This window comes from Atta cephalotes, assembly GCF_000143395.1.
Source record: "Atta cephalotes unplaced genomic scaffold scaffold00055, whole genome shotgun sequence".
Taxonomy (NCBI): Eukaryota; Metazoa; Arthropoda; class Insecta; order Hymenoptera; family Formicidae; genus Atta; species Atta cephalotes.
The window spans coordinates 628,333-645,909 of record NW_012130119.1 but is presented as its reverse complement, the minus strand read 5'-3'; the positions used below and the strand labels follow the sequence as shown (position 1 = coordinate 645,909).

Sequence of the window (17,577 nt, the reverse complement as noted above, 5' to 3'; positions counted from 1 at the left end):
ATATATATATATATATATATATATATATATATATATATTAATTAAACACATCACGCGATCGCATGTCTCCTTAATTATTCCCAGAAGACGAGAGAGGTCTGGATATACTTTCATTATAGGGTTAGCCAATCCCGTACGAACATGAGCCCCGAAGGCTTGATCTTAACACATTATGATACGATCAATAATCAAATTAATGACTGATTAAGATGCAATAAATCCTTCGAACGTAAATCAATATCGCATTCGATTAAGTTCACGAACACAAATTCCGAAGTACTAATAAATGTATTATAATAATAAAAAAATAAAAAGTATTATAATAAAGTATTATAATAAAAAAATTGATCTATATATCACGGATTTCTGTCATTTGAAACAATACACGAAATAATTATTTGCAATTCGTATATTATTTCATTCGAAAGCATTTTGAACGCAATTCAAAAATAATGAGTAATTTATATTGATTTTATTACAAATTCTCGAAAGCTTTAAAGCGCGACGAGATTCTGGATTCAAGAAGTTACAAAAAATAATTTGCGAAAAAATTATCGTAAATGACATTAAGCACCAATAACTAATAAAAGATAAGTAATAAAAAATAGTAGTAAAAAATAAATTATCAATCCAGTATCATTTAGATTAACCTTGTTGATTTGTTCACTTAGTTTGATGTGTTCTATCAATTTGATCCAAATTTAGTTTTTTACTAATATTATAATTAAAAAAATTTTTCTGGTAATTTTATGAATTTGTCTGCTAATGTAAGATCATTTTTCTGTGAAAATTTTTTATTTTTTAAAGCTTTATAATCATATTAATCCAAATATGATCGTAAGTATTATATTTGAACAAATTAATAGAGTTAAAATTAGATTGTTTTTATTCAATAACATCGAATATTTGCAAAAATTTATTGGTTAGAAAATATTATAATAGTAACATTAGAATAGTAACATTAGAATTATGAAATAAAAGTTTACCTCCAAATGGGCAATTCCATCTCACGTTTGAATGTGAAGTTCCATGTTTCTCGAGGTTAATGTAAGGTTTTTCGTGAAACTTTAAATTACACTTTACTTTACATTGCGACAAAGGAAGAAAAGGTGAGCTGAATTTAAGGGGAGAGACTATAGCATTTCGAGATTTGCATTAAATAGAAGCAAAATTTGTTTGTAACTATTAAGAAGCTTATTCACTTGTATTGAATTTATTACATGTCCTTACTATTATTATAGTCTTCCAGATAGTCCCACACAGACACACACATGAGGATATCTATATCCGTAAACCAATACCGAAGGCAGCTCGAACTTCGGGAAACTTGCCAAGCATCGGAGGTTTCTCTCCGTTCGATGAAGAAAAGTTAGAAGCTGCTTTAAAATTTGAAAGGGTATGCACTTTTGCTAACCTTGTAACAGTTATAATCAAATAGAAAATAACGAGGCACTTCTGAAAATAGAATTCTTAAACCAAATCTTTCATAAACCAAAAATATTGTGGGCATTGTATAAGTTTTGCTTTAAATGTCTTAAAGTCGACTGCTCCATCTTCAGATAAACTACATGATTTATCTAATGAATAAACAAAAGAGTAAAAAGGTAAGAAAATAAAAAAATAAGAGAACTGAAGCTTATAGAAAGATGGAATAAGCCTAAATGTAAAAATAATTGAGTATACTCGTATATAAAGCAGATATTTTTCAAAGAAAGTTTTTAAACAATGTATATAAAATACATTAATAAATAGTAAAAAATTATTATTTTTTTACTGTACATATTTGCATAAAGATAAAAAATTAATCTCGTGTCAGTTCCCTAGATATAATTTAATTCTCTTTTAACATTATTTACATATCAATTAACAATTTAATTTTTCAGCTGTTAAAAGCTTTTATATAATTAATCTCGCATTATTATCCTTTTTCCAGCTGTTTCTAATTTATAATGTTGAAGGAATTATTAGAAGGAAAAAAAAACGTTGATACAAAATGTATAGAATTTAATTATAGAGATGTTATTTGTAGAATGAAATAAAATACTTATCGAATGTGCAGCAAAATCATTATAGGTAATTAAGAAATATTTTTTTTTTAATCAAAAACTTTCGTTTATATTTAACGAGAGAAAAAAATTCCAACTCATATTTATTTAAATTGAATATTTAGACATTTCATTAATCTATCAGATTTCTTCCAAATCGCACATTTCTTCTTTAGCAACGATTTAATTAAAGGCTATCAGCTATTTTATTTACATACAGCAAAATGCAACTTTTCAGTAATTAAATTTCAAATTAATATATATTTATTAAAGTAAACTTATTTTAAATATAATATTAATTAAAAAGATAAGAAAGCTCTATAAATTTACATTTTCAAACTTTAATTTTTTTAACACCACATATATTTCTTTTGAAAAAGTAATGTATTCTAAAGAATTTCCGTTACTCTAAGAATTTCACGCTAAATATATTAAAGAAATGGTTCTTCTCAAAGAAGATACTGTCATTTTCAAAAGATAGTAGGAAGAATTTCACATGTGTATAAAACTAAAAATTAAATTAAATTAAAAACATAAAATATAAAATTATTCGAAAAGACCAAGTCTCTCTCGGGTATAGAAATATTAATGTTTGAGAGAAGAAGATAATATAAATTTTTTTAAAAAGCGATGGGAGGAACTACACGAAGTGGAGAATGCAATGTTTTTTCGTAACAACCCAAATTACTTCAATAGTGCAATTTATCTATTGCATCCGACGCTGTTGCCTGACAGCATCACGACTTGTTAAGCTAATCAGAGGTCGTTATCAAAATGATACACGGCGTATTTGCAGAGGTAGCTATTAAAGTTATCATTTTATATCGCGAAATGTAAAAAACGAGCGACACGAGGGAGAAAAAGAGATCGTGGATTCGGCGAAAATAATGCCGCACGTGTCCTCGTCGTTGTCGCAATTCAATGCAGGGACGATTTCAAAATTCGCATATCAATCGTGCAAACACACTTCCGCAGTATTTTCGAAATTTAATGAAATACAAATACATCAATTGTAAATTGTAAATTTAATGTTTTCAATAAATTAATGTAATTCGACCGCGTTTACCACGATATTGTATGTACGTATAATATACCAGTTATATTGCATGCAAACCACGAACAAATTTCGCAATTCTCACAAATTATATTTATACATCGAAAAAAATCAAATGCCAATCGACAAACGTAATTAAGTTTTCTTCACGCGATGCAAAATTAACTTCGATATCAGCAAAAATACTTGCGTTTCCTATGAGTTATGTACATCCGTTTGTTACGAAATAAAATTTTATTAATAATTAAATTTGCCTCGAGAAATGCCATAACGAATTCAATAGTAATAGAAAGAAAGCATTTCATAAATATGAAATATATGCTGCCTATCTAGAACATACCGAAGTTTCCAGCTTTATTGTATTCAACGACCACTTTGCGAATTGTGATGATACTGCCTTCTATTTAATTTTTAATTGTGAAACAGTTAAAAATTCCCTATTTTCTGCATATATTTTGTTGTTTTTGACAATAGTAAAATTCTAACCAATACATACATATTTAATAATTTTATTAATATTTTATTTAATAAAATTTCTAACGAAAACTGAAAAAATACAAAATAACAGATTCTTTTAGAGAATATTAATCAAGCTTAAATAAAACAATTTTCAATTTGTGATTTTTACAGTAGATTTTTAATTTTTAAACGTTATTGTACATTTTTATGTCAAAAGGCAAAAGCAAAAACTTCACGATAAAAAATATTTGCCGATAAATAAAAATGAATGTATTTCTGTAAATTGTGTAACAATTCACATTTCGCTCATCTGAATGTGAATCTTTAATTAAGAAATAAATCAATATTTGATGTTCCTCTTTAGTTTATAACGCAATCGTGTACAGATTCTATGCGATCTGTCTGATGGAGCAAAACTTGCGATCTGTCTGATGGAACAAAACTTGCGGCTGGTCAACAAGCTGATTTTTCTACTTGTAACACAATCCCATGAACGATTCCCCGGAGGCAATAACCTTCACGTTGATCACGTAAAAGACGAAATCGTAGATGTGAATCAGTTTTAAATTAATGACTCCCCAGCGCTTAATCTTCAAGTTGAAACCGAGTAGCATACCTGTTAAAATAAGCCATCAACTGAAACGCGGTATTGAGATGCTTGTGCACCCCACTCTTGACACGCGGCAGGTAGCCATAAGCAGTCAGCACATTATCAATTAGCATCGGGGCCCAACAAATGGCGAACAGTACCACGACTGCTACCAGCATTTTCACCACCTGTTGGCAGCCATTCAAAGTGATTAGAGCTGTTTTCCAACATTTATTAATACAGGAAACATCCTACTATACTTAAACAATGGATATACTCTTATTGTACTGGATATAGTTTACTAACGTAGACGATCCCGAGTAAAGTTCAGGTATACTTTCAATCCTATTGTCTCGTATCAACTACAATATGTGATCTCTAAAAGCATGTACAATTTTAAATAAGTCCATTTCCTAAATTAAAACCTTTCTTCTTCAAAAATAATTTTAAAATTTATACATTGTTATGATAACTCATTCAATATGAGCTCAATAATTATTTTAAAAAAAAACAGTAAAAAGTTTTTTCACAAATGAACTCAGTAATAATTTAAGAGTGTTAATTAATTAATTACTAAGAATTCCAAAATGATGATTTGTAAATTTGTATAGCCATTTCTTTCTCAAATTCTATTATTCCCAAGGAAAGATTAATTAAATCAAACCTGCTTCATAGTCCGTGATTCTTCGTCTTTTTCGTCCCGGCGTGATTTGCGTTCGTTTCCGCCCTGCCGTTGAGTCATAGGAATCGATTCCGTATCTGCACTGTTTGGATTTAATCTGAAACAGATTAAAAGTTACACTCTGATTATACGCACGTGGACCTCATATTCCATTGCACGTCAATTCTATTTGCGCCAACTGAGGATGGATGAAGAAAATAGACTATTCGCAAACCAAATTTCAAAAATACGAACAAATAGAAAAATTTAATACAGTATCAATTTAAATTCAATTTTAACCTTTCAATAATTTTAATTTAGCTTTCAATATTAAAAAAAAATGATTAATATTCTATATTAATTTTCTTGCAGCTGACTTTTTTGACAAATAATGTTTTAATAGAAAGATTATATTTTATTCTATCCTTTTTTTACTTTTAACTTACTTTAAATAGCGCTTTTCTTTTCATATCCAGGCACTTTTCTTTTCATATACACGCGAAGGATATGAAATTATTTACGAGAAAAATCACTGAATTTTTATCTAGCGCTTCATATGCATGTGAGAACCCATTTTCATCTTAGCAAGATATTGCGTGCGTTAACTACGTTATGACTCTACTTCATGGAATTTCCTTTGATCTTACACGACAGTAATTTTATCTCAGAGAATTTCTCCGAGTTGACCGATGTACTAAAGCAAAGTCAGAGAATATTCTAAAGTAGCGACCTTTCCATGCGATCGGAAGCGTTAATTTAATAACGCGCGTACTGTATATGCACAGTGTTCCAAGAATGATGGCAATCGATAGCACAAGAATGTATTTTCCCATGTAATTGATCTTTTAAAGAAATCTTTGCATCAATTGGTAAAAAAAAACTCCAAATAATTGAAATCTGTCTATTTCTTATAATTATGTAAATAGTTTTCTTCCTTCCTTCAAATAATTCTTATATCCATCTAATTTGTATCAACTCGAATTCGAAAGCTCGTCTTCTAAGGAGCTTAAATGAATCTTTTTTCATTTAAGCAAAAGCACATGTCGAAACATTTTATGAAGCATTACGGGCAAAAGAGGTAACTTCTTCATGGATAGAAGACTTATATTCGTAAACACAAATGAAATCTTTCTCAAAATAAGTTCTTTACGTTCATCGACGGAAAATTCTCAAAGATTCCTTGAAATATTTTTAAATATATCGAGCGACTGCCTGAAGATGAGCACTCACGACGATGTTTCACAACATGCAGGAGACGACGAATCGAATCAAGTAGAGTCATAAAGTGTAAATGCATTCGCCATTACGTTTGCTCCATCACCCTCGATCTATTTCAAGCGAACCGCCTGTCTACACATTTCCCAAAGAAACATTGTGAACGATGCGACCGAATCCATTATCAAAAGTTTACTTCCCACTAAAATCAAATATTACTGGATCATATATTACTGGATGAGTGTATATATATATATATATATAATTAATGGTAAAATGAAACAAGAATTCAAAATTTTTTTGCAAAATATCTAATTCAAAAAGGGGAACTCGCTTTAATGCTTGAACTATTTGAATATATAATTTGCTCTTAAAAGAAATTAATTACATTTCGTCTAATTATTGATAGAAAAAATATTTTAAAACTACCTGTATTCGCTATATATATTTTTTATCTCGCTATACATTTCCACTATACTTTCCAATTTTTTTTATCTAATTATGCATTTTTTATCTAATTATCTAACTATCGTGTTTCTTTATAAAGATTCAAGATTTATTTCACGAAAGAGAGTACAAATCCTATCGATCATGATAAGTTTATACGGCTTGCGTTATTCGCAACTATATACGAATCTCGATGAGACATCGCGAGATATTACGTTATTGCGACAGGCGAGATAAAATGCGTTATAAATGATAACGCGATCTTGTTCACCGTATTATCGTCATCCAATCTCGATATGAATTCTACCTGCCAACATCCAAAAATTCGGTTCTATTCAATTGTAATTTATATTAGATTGCTGGTCGCGTCAGGACCCATAAAATGGCAAAAAATTAGTGCTTTTCTCTTCCGCTTGCTTACGACACGTGACTGATGTTCGTGGCGAATAATCGATATTTCATACGGCCAAGCGAGAATACGGTTTTCGATTGTTATAGCAGAAAAGGCAAATAGCAGTGTATGCGCCCATTTATAGATTATTACCAAGTCCGATACGCGGTAGGCGGATGTCGCACATAAATTAACGCAATCGGATTCACACCGATTATTATTGCTCGTGGTAGAATTAATATTGGAGAATTCAATCATTTAAATTTCCATACGCATGTTCGTTACGTATTTCCCGAGATATTACCGCTATTGAAATGTAATAGTTTCACTTTACTGAAATTTAATAGTTCATGATAAATTATCGATTATACCTGATTATAACTGAAAAGGTTATATTATTCTCAAAATAGTTTCAGAAACGCATCAAGCCGCAATTCTAAAATAACAATTCTTAAAGATAAGCTTGTTCAAGTCATTATCGTTTTCTTTTACGACAATTGATATTTTTATAGCAGTATCGACTATCTATTTTTCTTCTTGATTTTTAACTTTTCTCTTCTTTTTATACTGTGTCAATAAACTTTTTACTACACAACTTTAATTGTATTTATTTTCTGAGACCATTAGTAATTTTGTGATTTTGAACTTGACAAATTTATTTTCGATTAAAGCCTTGCTGGCTTTTCGAGAAGAAATAGAGCAGAAAAAATTCAGAAATTCACGAGGTCCAAAAAAAAAACAAAATCTCGAACTTACGCATGCCGCGACGTCATATGATATCGACGTTTCATAACGCGCCAAATCTCCCAGCAGATACTCGTGTAACAGAACGCCATGATAATCAGCGGTAGCACGAGGACCACAATGAGCATGTAAACTTCGTGAGATCTCCACAGAAGTCCGGCTTCGGAATTGCGAACGCACCAATAGGCGATCCTCCTCACCCCAACTTCCTTATGTGTCTGAAAAGAAGAATAGACAGTAAATAAGAGACACCGAAGGCACGTGCCATTCTCGACATGCTTCCCGGATGTAACGAGGTATGCAAAAATGTTTCGCGACGTTTGTTACTCGTTTTTCCACCGCGTTTATTAAGCTGTTAAACAGGTATTTATATATGTCGGGGTGATAAGATTCTGTCGGAATATGAAAGCTTTTTATTGCTCCCTCGTCGTTTACTTCATGGCCCCGTAAAAAGGATCAGCCGTCTGCCTCCACGCTTTATTAATCCTTTACGATGTGACTCTCTTTTGAATATGACCGAAGAGAGAATCTTATCCATTCAACGTATCGCAAGAATTGTAATGGCACTGGGATTTCCGATTGATTTAAATCATGGAAGAAATTCTAAAAGTCTCATAATTCCTTTTTAATGGAAGAATATCAGTGAATGATAAGTCCTAATTGAAGTAAAAGATCATTTTAAGATTTTCAACAAAGAATTTCAAAAACATGATTATTATCACTGATGCTTTATAATAACTCAAGTAAAATATGCAGGGTGTTTCCGGATTTTTTGTATAGATTTTCTTTAACAGTGTTCTATGAGCTGAAATAAAAAAGAAATACTATATAAATATGGAATCATATAAGTATTATATAATATACAGATTCTAAAATACAGATTCTGTTTTGTTAAAAAGTTAAAAATATGAAATATGTAATAAAAAATTTTATCTAAGTTTACATTTTAAAATATCGTTCGCTCATGTCAATATAAATATGACATCGATATAATTTTGGATTTATCATCTTTTTTATAAGCTTGACAGCTTGATATTCAGTGAAGGTTCCCTTCTATCTCCGCTCTAAAAAAATAAATTCAAAATTACATGTTAAGTTTGCAATGACATGAGCATTTTCAAATGTAACCTTAGGTAAAATTTCTTACATTCATATCTTTGTTATAACTTTTTAATAAAACATTTTAGAACCTATACTTATATTTTTAATATTTTTCATTCTTCAACTCATAAAACACAGATTAAGAGTAAAGCTTTTTCATTCATTTCTCGCGATAATGTTCATGTTTCTGAACAGCACATATTGAATATTTACCTACAGGTTGTGCTTTCAAAAAGCAATCATTGTATAAAATAATTATAAACATGTCAAGCAATATTATTCATAAATCTTCATATTACTTTAAAATTGAAACTGACGGAATAACCTCACTCTATTCTACTGTTAAAATTTATACAGAAAATTTAGGGACATTCTGTACAGGAATCCGTTATCTTTCTAATTATATTTTAACGAGAGATTCAAAGAAAAATCGTGGAAAAGATTTCTATTATATAATATTTGATAAGTACTTCAAGTATGAAAAATATTAAAATATTCTCATTATTTCAAATTATGACGACACTACACTAATAAAAAAGATATATTTAAACATGACATAGCGTGCACCGCGTGTTATTTAAATTATTTCTCTTTATGGTTGTAATTTATAATTCGCTAAAGCTTCGCGGAGAATAAGAAACTATTTTTATTTCAGACGCATTTCCTCTTTGACTGCGTTTTATTCTCAACTTTTTATTCATAACTTCTATGCCAGGCCTTTGTGTGCAAAAATTTCATTTCCTTCAATCCTTCATTTACTTTCTTATAAAAATAAGAATTTCTCGTATAAGAGACTTGTTCACCGATGAACCTCACCTTCGAAAATGTTATGTGCACCCTTGTAGAAAATTGATTTCACATCCCGATTTGCGTCACGATTACAATCAGTTTATTTCCGACGTCATTGAAGGATTATTGGAATAAAATATTGGAATAAAAAAAATTGCTACAAATAAGTCGCGTCCTCCATTTAAAATAACCAATATTTTTATCCTAAGTGAAATAAAGATGAAACCAAGCTTATACTCAGGGCACAGAAAGGCATTTTTCATTGGAAAAGAATCTTCTGAACGAATATCAATTGAATATCAAGCAAAATAATCTCTGTCTCGTGTAAAGTAAATTCGATTTTTGTAAAACATTATTCGATCGTACAAACATTTAAACTATTTAATTAATGAAAAAATTTTCTAAATACATTAATTTTTAATTTAAATTAAAAAAAAGTTAAATGTATATTTGAAATTTAAGATGTTGATATTCCATATTTAACTCACGTGGATCAATTCGAGGCAACGTTGCACGAATCTTCATTTCAAACTAAAATTTGAAATCAAATTAAATATAGTGTGTCTAAAATCTATACATTATACAACTACGTTAAATGTAGTATAGAATACCAACTACAATATTTTCAGCTATTATCGATGATTCTGAGAATGTTCAAATCGAAAAAGACGAACGCATCAAACATTTATCTAGGAAAATGTTAGAAATTACGAGAGAAGTATTCTCCAGAAGAAAATTCAATCGCGTCAGTCTTCTCTCGATTTTCTCCTACTTAACTTCTATCTTTTCAACGTTGAGATAAATCACTGTTCATTAAAGTAAGTGAACGAAGCGAAGTGTATCAACTTTATTGGACGTGCAACTGCGGGGCGTATCGTTCTCGGATTTCGTCGATACACATTATACGCGTGTGTAAAATATTGCAAAATGCCATGTTGCGATAAACGATAGTATGAAAGTAATACGCTGTAATGGCAAGTACAAAATTAGAGAGATACATCGTTTCATATTAATCACGTTCAATTTAAAAATCACTCAGATGCAGGCAATGTCCCTTTCATGTTTAAGATAATTATTTCTGCACATACATTTTTTTACATAAAGAATTTAGTATCAAAATTTTAAATAAAGAATATTTCAGATATGGAACAAACAACTTGATATTAATTTATGTAATTACAAATCTTCCTTAAATACAAGCTAATTTGAAATGAAGTGGAAAACAATATTTTTTTCTCCAGTTTGGAATCAAATTTTCTTTATTACAGTGTGATATAAATCTTAAAGTATAAATAACGGAAAATTAAATGCTTTTTACAAATATCACGAATAGAAATACATAGAATATTGCAATTGTTTCATAATTAATTTTATGTTAATTTTATTCACGTTAATCTTGAAATTTTTTTCTGAAACGTAATTATAGTTTTTGGATCTATTAAAATGTAAAAAAATAAGCATTAAATGAAAACAGAGAAAAATTAAGAAAAGCAACGTTTTCATTAATGTTAAGTATAAGTTGAAAATATCCGTACCTGTGTAAACGTCATGGGTACTCCCAGTAGAAATGCTGCTATCCAAGTTATGATTACAATCTTACGAGCTTGGCTTATGGTACATATATACTGCGCTCTCATTGGATGCACTATGGCGTAATATCTGAAATACAAAATTATTTTGAGAAATAGTTCAGACCTAAAGAATTTTATTTAAGGATTTTAAATCTGTAAACATATAAATTAGTTTCAATTAAATCTACTGCATTTAGTAAAGAAAACAAGTATAAAAATAAAACGAAGTAGATTTCTATAAATATTATAATATATGATACTGATGTAAAAAAACAGTCAAAGCGCGACTGTGTATTCTCCGAAAGATCATACGTTGGTCGCGGTCTTCACGATGCCATTTTCTAAACATAGAATCAAAGCGCTTTGTCTTGACTTACGAGATTATATTTCTCGCAAAATGTCTTTTCTGTGGCGTGGATATTAATTTGAGTGTACTTTACGAATATTCCGCTTACAGTACGAAAATATAATAATCCGCGACTCAAAAAGATCATGTAACGACGTGAAAATCGAGTGAACTTGCAACATTTTATTCATAGACTACGTCAATGCAATATTCTTGTCAAAATGAGTCTCTTGAGATAGTCATTATGCAATCAAATTGAAACTATCTATTTTATATTATAAATATTAAAGATATTTTTTTAATCAAAGATTGTACTTGGCATTAAAAGCTTCTCTTGGCAGCCAGCGCAATAAATAAACAAGTTAAAAATTACGTACATAAAAAAAATATATGTATGAATATATGTAAAAATATATGTCTTTTCCCCTTTAAATTTTTATATAAAGATATAATATAAACAATGTGTAAAAAAAACAAATAAAGAAACAATATCGTGCACTTTATTATTTTGTTCTACAGTAATCTACAATAGTATTAAAAAAATAAAATATAAGTCAATGTGCACAGCAATGAATGTATTAACATTATTAAAACAAGAGCTGTTTTCGGATTAAAGACAAAGATCGGATTAGATCATTTTATTGTAAGCCGTGTTTTAGTTGAGAGCGGAAAAGTCGTCCGCATAAAACTGCATACAAATATGAGAATCAGAGAAAAATTAAATCAGGACAGAGGAAGTCCTGCATCCCAGTATCGTCACACACAGAGAGAAAAATCTCCCTGTTTGGACTCCAGCTGATGTAAAAGAACAAAAATATAATGAGCAGATAGAGGACCAAATTGCATAATAGAGTGGAAAGACGGCCGAAACATTTACACTGCATTGTGCAGACTCCGCTGTCGCGTTTTCCGCCACAGTTTCCGCCAGGTCTTTTTATTCGCATACAACGAGAGGACCGAATTGCCGCTTCCTTGTTTTCGGCGGTATTATCGTCGTCATGAATACAAATTGTTCTGACCGATGCGTAAGAGAATTAGACAACTCATTGATAAGAGCGGTGAATGAGTCAAATGGAACGAATGACAGACTTTATCGCCCGACTTTTTATCGCTCAAACCGTTTGCGTTTTATGATCACGCGAGATTGTCGTCGATACGAACATCGTTTTGCGTGCATTTTTGCGACGATTCAACGATTTTCTCTAGCAGAGGAAAATTAGGTATAAGAATGTCTGGAACATCCCGCGAGTTATTCTGTCGATTTTGTGTATCGATTTTTGCAGGATCAAGTTTCCGTGTGCATTGTGGAGAAAATAACGACATTGTACCAGTCATTTTAAAGTAGCAGTAAACTTTCGCTAATACTTCTAAAATCTTTTAATAGTATTTATCTTGTTTACAAACTCTGCGTACTGTAGAAATATTCTTTCGAATAAATAATAAAAATATAATAATAAATGTTAAGGAGTGGAAATAACAAAAAGAATAAATATCAAAAATACTCAAGAATCATAAATTAAAAAATATACATTATAACAGGTGGGTAATATTTTTCGCAATAAGTTCTTTACAATTTTTTTAAATTTAATTTAGTGGGGATTATTAGCGTTTCGGATTGTGTTGAAAATTCGAAAATTATTAGCGTGCAATATTTGAAATAAATTGATTTAATAAAGAATCTCTATCATTTGATATATTATTTGATATATTTTTATATAATATAAGACAAAAATGTAATTGCTTTAATCTACTTGATTTAAAACGTTCTAATACATTTATTCAAATACATCTTTGTTAAGACGCGACATATTAACTTGACACAATATTCGACGATAAACTTAAACAATTCAAAAATTTAGCAATTTTTCGTTTTATATTTTCACTTTTAGGTTACATGAAGAGCGTTTCTATTAGAAAAAACTCATACTAATTATACAAATAATTAGGCTTTCCTTTTAGGAAACATAGTCGACGCAAATGTCGTGTGTTTTATTTTTCAATGATAGAACAAAGATAGAACAATATTTATATTAAATGTGTTTCCTAAAAGAAAAGCAATCTAAGTTTCAATGAAATAAGTTAATTTTCACAATATAGTTTTTAACAAAAGGTGAACAAAAGATGTTATATACACAAGATTTAATAATAAATAATTTTAACTACGATACATCAAAGCTATAAAATTTGTGCTCGCTGAGCATTTTTGATACACCATAACTCAAATATAAAATTATCGAGGCTTATGTCTTTGATTTTATATTCATTACAATATTATAAGCTATATTATATTAAAAACTAATACATTTAGGACTCAATTTTTCATATACGTAACTTATAGTGCGGGGTCTTTTATCTAAAATGTTTCTCGTGTAATTGCAATCTCGGAAAGAAATTATGAATATGTTTATTACGTTGTTGAAACAGATAAATGGAATTTATACAAAACAGTTCTTATGCACATCGAGTCTTGTTCGTTTGAATAACTACATGAGCCATCAACGAAAGAAAATACAATCGATTAGGAATACTCATGAACATATTCCTTGTATTTGACTTCGCTTGTACCATCATTGATTGCGTCATGTTACTAGACTCTTACTAAGACTAATAAACATAGACTAAGTAAGCTTCTTTAAACTGCTTATGCGCGATTTAATTGTTGTGCTCGACATTCAATAGATCTATTTGAGATGGTTTCCTTTTGTGCACTGCAAATTAAATTATGAATAAATATCAAATGAAAATTGCTTCTAAAGAATAAAATTACAATTATGACTGAATGCAAGATATTCTACATGATTCTAAATGTAACGATAAGCTTAATTTTAAAGAAAAAAAACTCGAAACTGATTTTTTTGGCTGTTGAAATCATTTCACTTATTGAATATTGAGATATCTACAAAATTTCACGTAAAATAATTTATATATTGGGTTGACAAGAAAATAATTGCGTTTTTTTAAAAGGTATCTATTAGTAAAAACCACAATTACTTTCTTATCAATCAATATAAATATATCTTGATAGAGTAAAGTTTCAGCTTTAAGAATCTTTTTTTTAAATTGCGATATGACAATTTTTAACGGAGTTATGAGCAATTAAAATCAAAATGATCCTTTTATTTAATCTGCGATAACTCAGTAACCAAAAATCATAGGAATATTAAAAAAAAATGATTTGTAGGAAAAATATCAAGCTTTCATAGATAATCGAAAATTTTCTCAAATTTGTTTTGGGCACATTACAAACTCATAAAGTGAGAAGAAAATTTTCCGTTAATTCATAGTTTTTTGATATGTAAAAATTACAAACTTATATAAACTTAAAAAATATGATAAGCTTTTAAAAGTAGAGAGCTTTCAAACTTTAAAATCTTTTCTTTAAATTTAAATTTCATTCATATTGACGAAAATATCGTATATACAACTTTGAACTAAAAAAATGCAATTACTTTCTTGCAAATCCAATAATATTAAGAATTTTAATCGCAAATATTTAAATATGTCATAAAAATTATTATTAGAAATATATCTCATGATTAGTTCTTCTCTCCCGGAAGTTTTCATAGCCAAGCGTAAATCAGACTGAAAGGGAGAAATAATGGTTTATCAATTTCATAGAGAGTCATAACGGAAAAGTATTTGCGAAGTTGGCTCAATAGCGAACACTATAAATAAAAGAAGTATCTCCGTCTGCCAGTAGATTTATGAGTCTCGAAACTCAAGACGAAACTGGGTTGAATCGGATTCTGACACCGTAGAAACTTACTGTTTCATTTTGCAAAGTCACTTTAATTACTGCGTAGTTTTCTTCTCCCTTCTTTTTTTTCGTTCCTCGGAAAAAAGGCTGAATTTTATGGAACGCAGTGTTTTATGGAACTATCCTCTATCTCGAAAATTTTTCACTACATGAAGGAATTGCGCAAAACAAAATGGTAATTGCGTTAATCTACGTTTTAATCTATTACTTTCTAAATACCAATAAGGATCAATCTTTGTAATAATATTAAAGCAATAGAATTATACAAAGTGCTTCAAATCCTTTAAGTAAAATCTTATCAACACCGCTGCGGATTTTTCTGAAAGAGAGAAAAAAGTGAAAAAAAAGAAGAAATCCAATAAGGGAACAATGAAAAGAAGATTAAAACGGTCTTGTAACTCAATTTTCCACTTGAAAGCTCAAATAAGATATTTTTTACAAATGATTATTATCAGATTATGTGTTTATTAGACAGAACCCGAATATGTCCGGAAAAAAGATTGAAATCCCATACTCGAGACTTTTCTTTCGTGAGAGTCGCAAGATTGTCATCCTTGGATTAGCGCCAAGTAGTAGAATTACTAAGCGTCCGTGGCGCCTGTTGTAATTGCTACACTTGCTTCGCGGTTCTTTCACGAAAATGCAATAACCATGCCAGACATTTGCCGAGGTTGTATAATTAATCTTACCGTATACATCCGACAACATCTCAATCATCGGGATGTCTCGGGTAATCTTATTTAACCCCGCGAGACGACGTCGCGTCGGAACCCGAGACGGTATGCAAGGAAAACCGTGGAAAATTCTTTTTATCGCTTTTTTTGAGTACACGAGAATAAAGTATGCGAGACCAAAAAGGAGCAAACCAATGATTATCATGAGTTGCTCCATGGGCGGTGCAAGTTCTCAGATTAACGATGGATATTCAATTTCAAAGTGTTCACGTTGTCGTCGTTTAATCGCGAAAGAAAAAGGAAAAGAGAGAGGTATAGAGAGAGAGAGAGAGAGAGAGAGAGAGAGAAGAGGAGGAAGAGCAATAAAGATCGTTACGTGGGATGAATACGTCTTCTAAGACGAAATAAAAGAAGCGCCCACTCGCGACCGGAAGTACAGTTCCTTCCGACGCGATGGTTTCTTCTACTCTCTCTTCTTCTTGCTAGGTCAGTTCTTTCAACATAGCTCTTTTTGACTGATACGAAACAATATAGCTATACAATGTGACGACGAAAAATTCAGATAGAATTACCGCAACAAAATTGTTTATAACATTGTGAATATTAATGTAGAATTATTAAAATTAATTACAACTCCTTTTACACATTTTTAATGATCAATGTAACAGATTCTGATATATCTTGCAAACTCTTGTATTGTTCCTATTTTATCAATTCTTTTAGTCTTTTTTTAATATTTGAAATACCCTAAAATACGATATCAAAAATCTCAAGCTCTTTTTAAGAATCCGGATCTAATATCATGTATAACAAAGAAAGAAAGAGAGACAATGAGAGAAATTTTTGATGATATTATATAAAATATCATGTTATCTGCGTATAATATTATCTATGATAATATGACGGTTCACAATAACATTGCGGATTAAGTAAAAACTGGATGTACTAATCAAATGTTGAAATTTTATCTCTGCAATATGTTAGTTAATACTATCTTGAAATTATGTAATTTAAAAGTTAATATAAAATATGAAATGTATTGTTTTTTCATAAAAGAATTTTTATTCGAAAATTAAAATTTATTTTTGCTTACTTTTTTTTATGTTTTGATAACAACATATGATATCGAATTATAAAATACGTTTCTCGCATTTTCATGGCAATTTATGTGAGAACGCACACATGATGTTCATATTTCTATCATTTACACTATACTGCCAGCAGCGATTTATAAGTACAATGTTTGTTGTTTAAAATCAAATTGCAGTAAATTTTAAAGTAATTTTTTTTTTAATTTTATCAGGTTGTATAAACCAATTGTGTTGTATTATTTTACAAATCCTCCGTTTTCAAAAAAAATTTTAAATCGAATTTAAGTTGAATTTATTTTAGCTTCTTTTCTATGATGTCGATTAATTATTCGAGAAGTTTGATTGCGTTGTTATAAATTTTTTTATGATTTTATTAGAACATTTTATTATATTTTTTATAATTTTAGATTCGTAATGCTGAAAATATAGCAGAATACATACTCATATACGTAACAGGATAAGAAAAACAACTCCCTAATTAAAAAATTTCTTTACAAATCACAAAATAAGTGCACTTATATAAGATTAGTGTGCATGAGCATAATTATGCAAAAAATCACGACACTAAAGTGACACGATATTAAAAGATGTAAAATGCCAAAATTTGATTAATTATAATATATATATATATATATATATATAT

General features: G+C 29.6%; 1 protein-coding gene across 1 annotated transcript in view; it reads right to left on the bottom strand.

The window, feature by feature from the left end:
* Positions 1-17,577, bottom strand: part of LOC105623290 (pyroglutamylated RFamide peptide receptor-like) — a 62,169-nt gene that overhangs the window by 900 nt on the left and 43,692 nt on the right. The window contains 4 exon segments of the mRNA XM_012204689.1: positions 4,175-4,335; positions 4,812-4,926; positions 7,618-7,823; positions 11,031-11,154. Of these exon segments, the coding sequence (XP_012060079.1) occupies positions 4,175-4,335; positions 4,812-4,926; positions 7,618-7,823; positions 11,031-11,154 (606 nt within the window).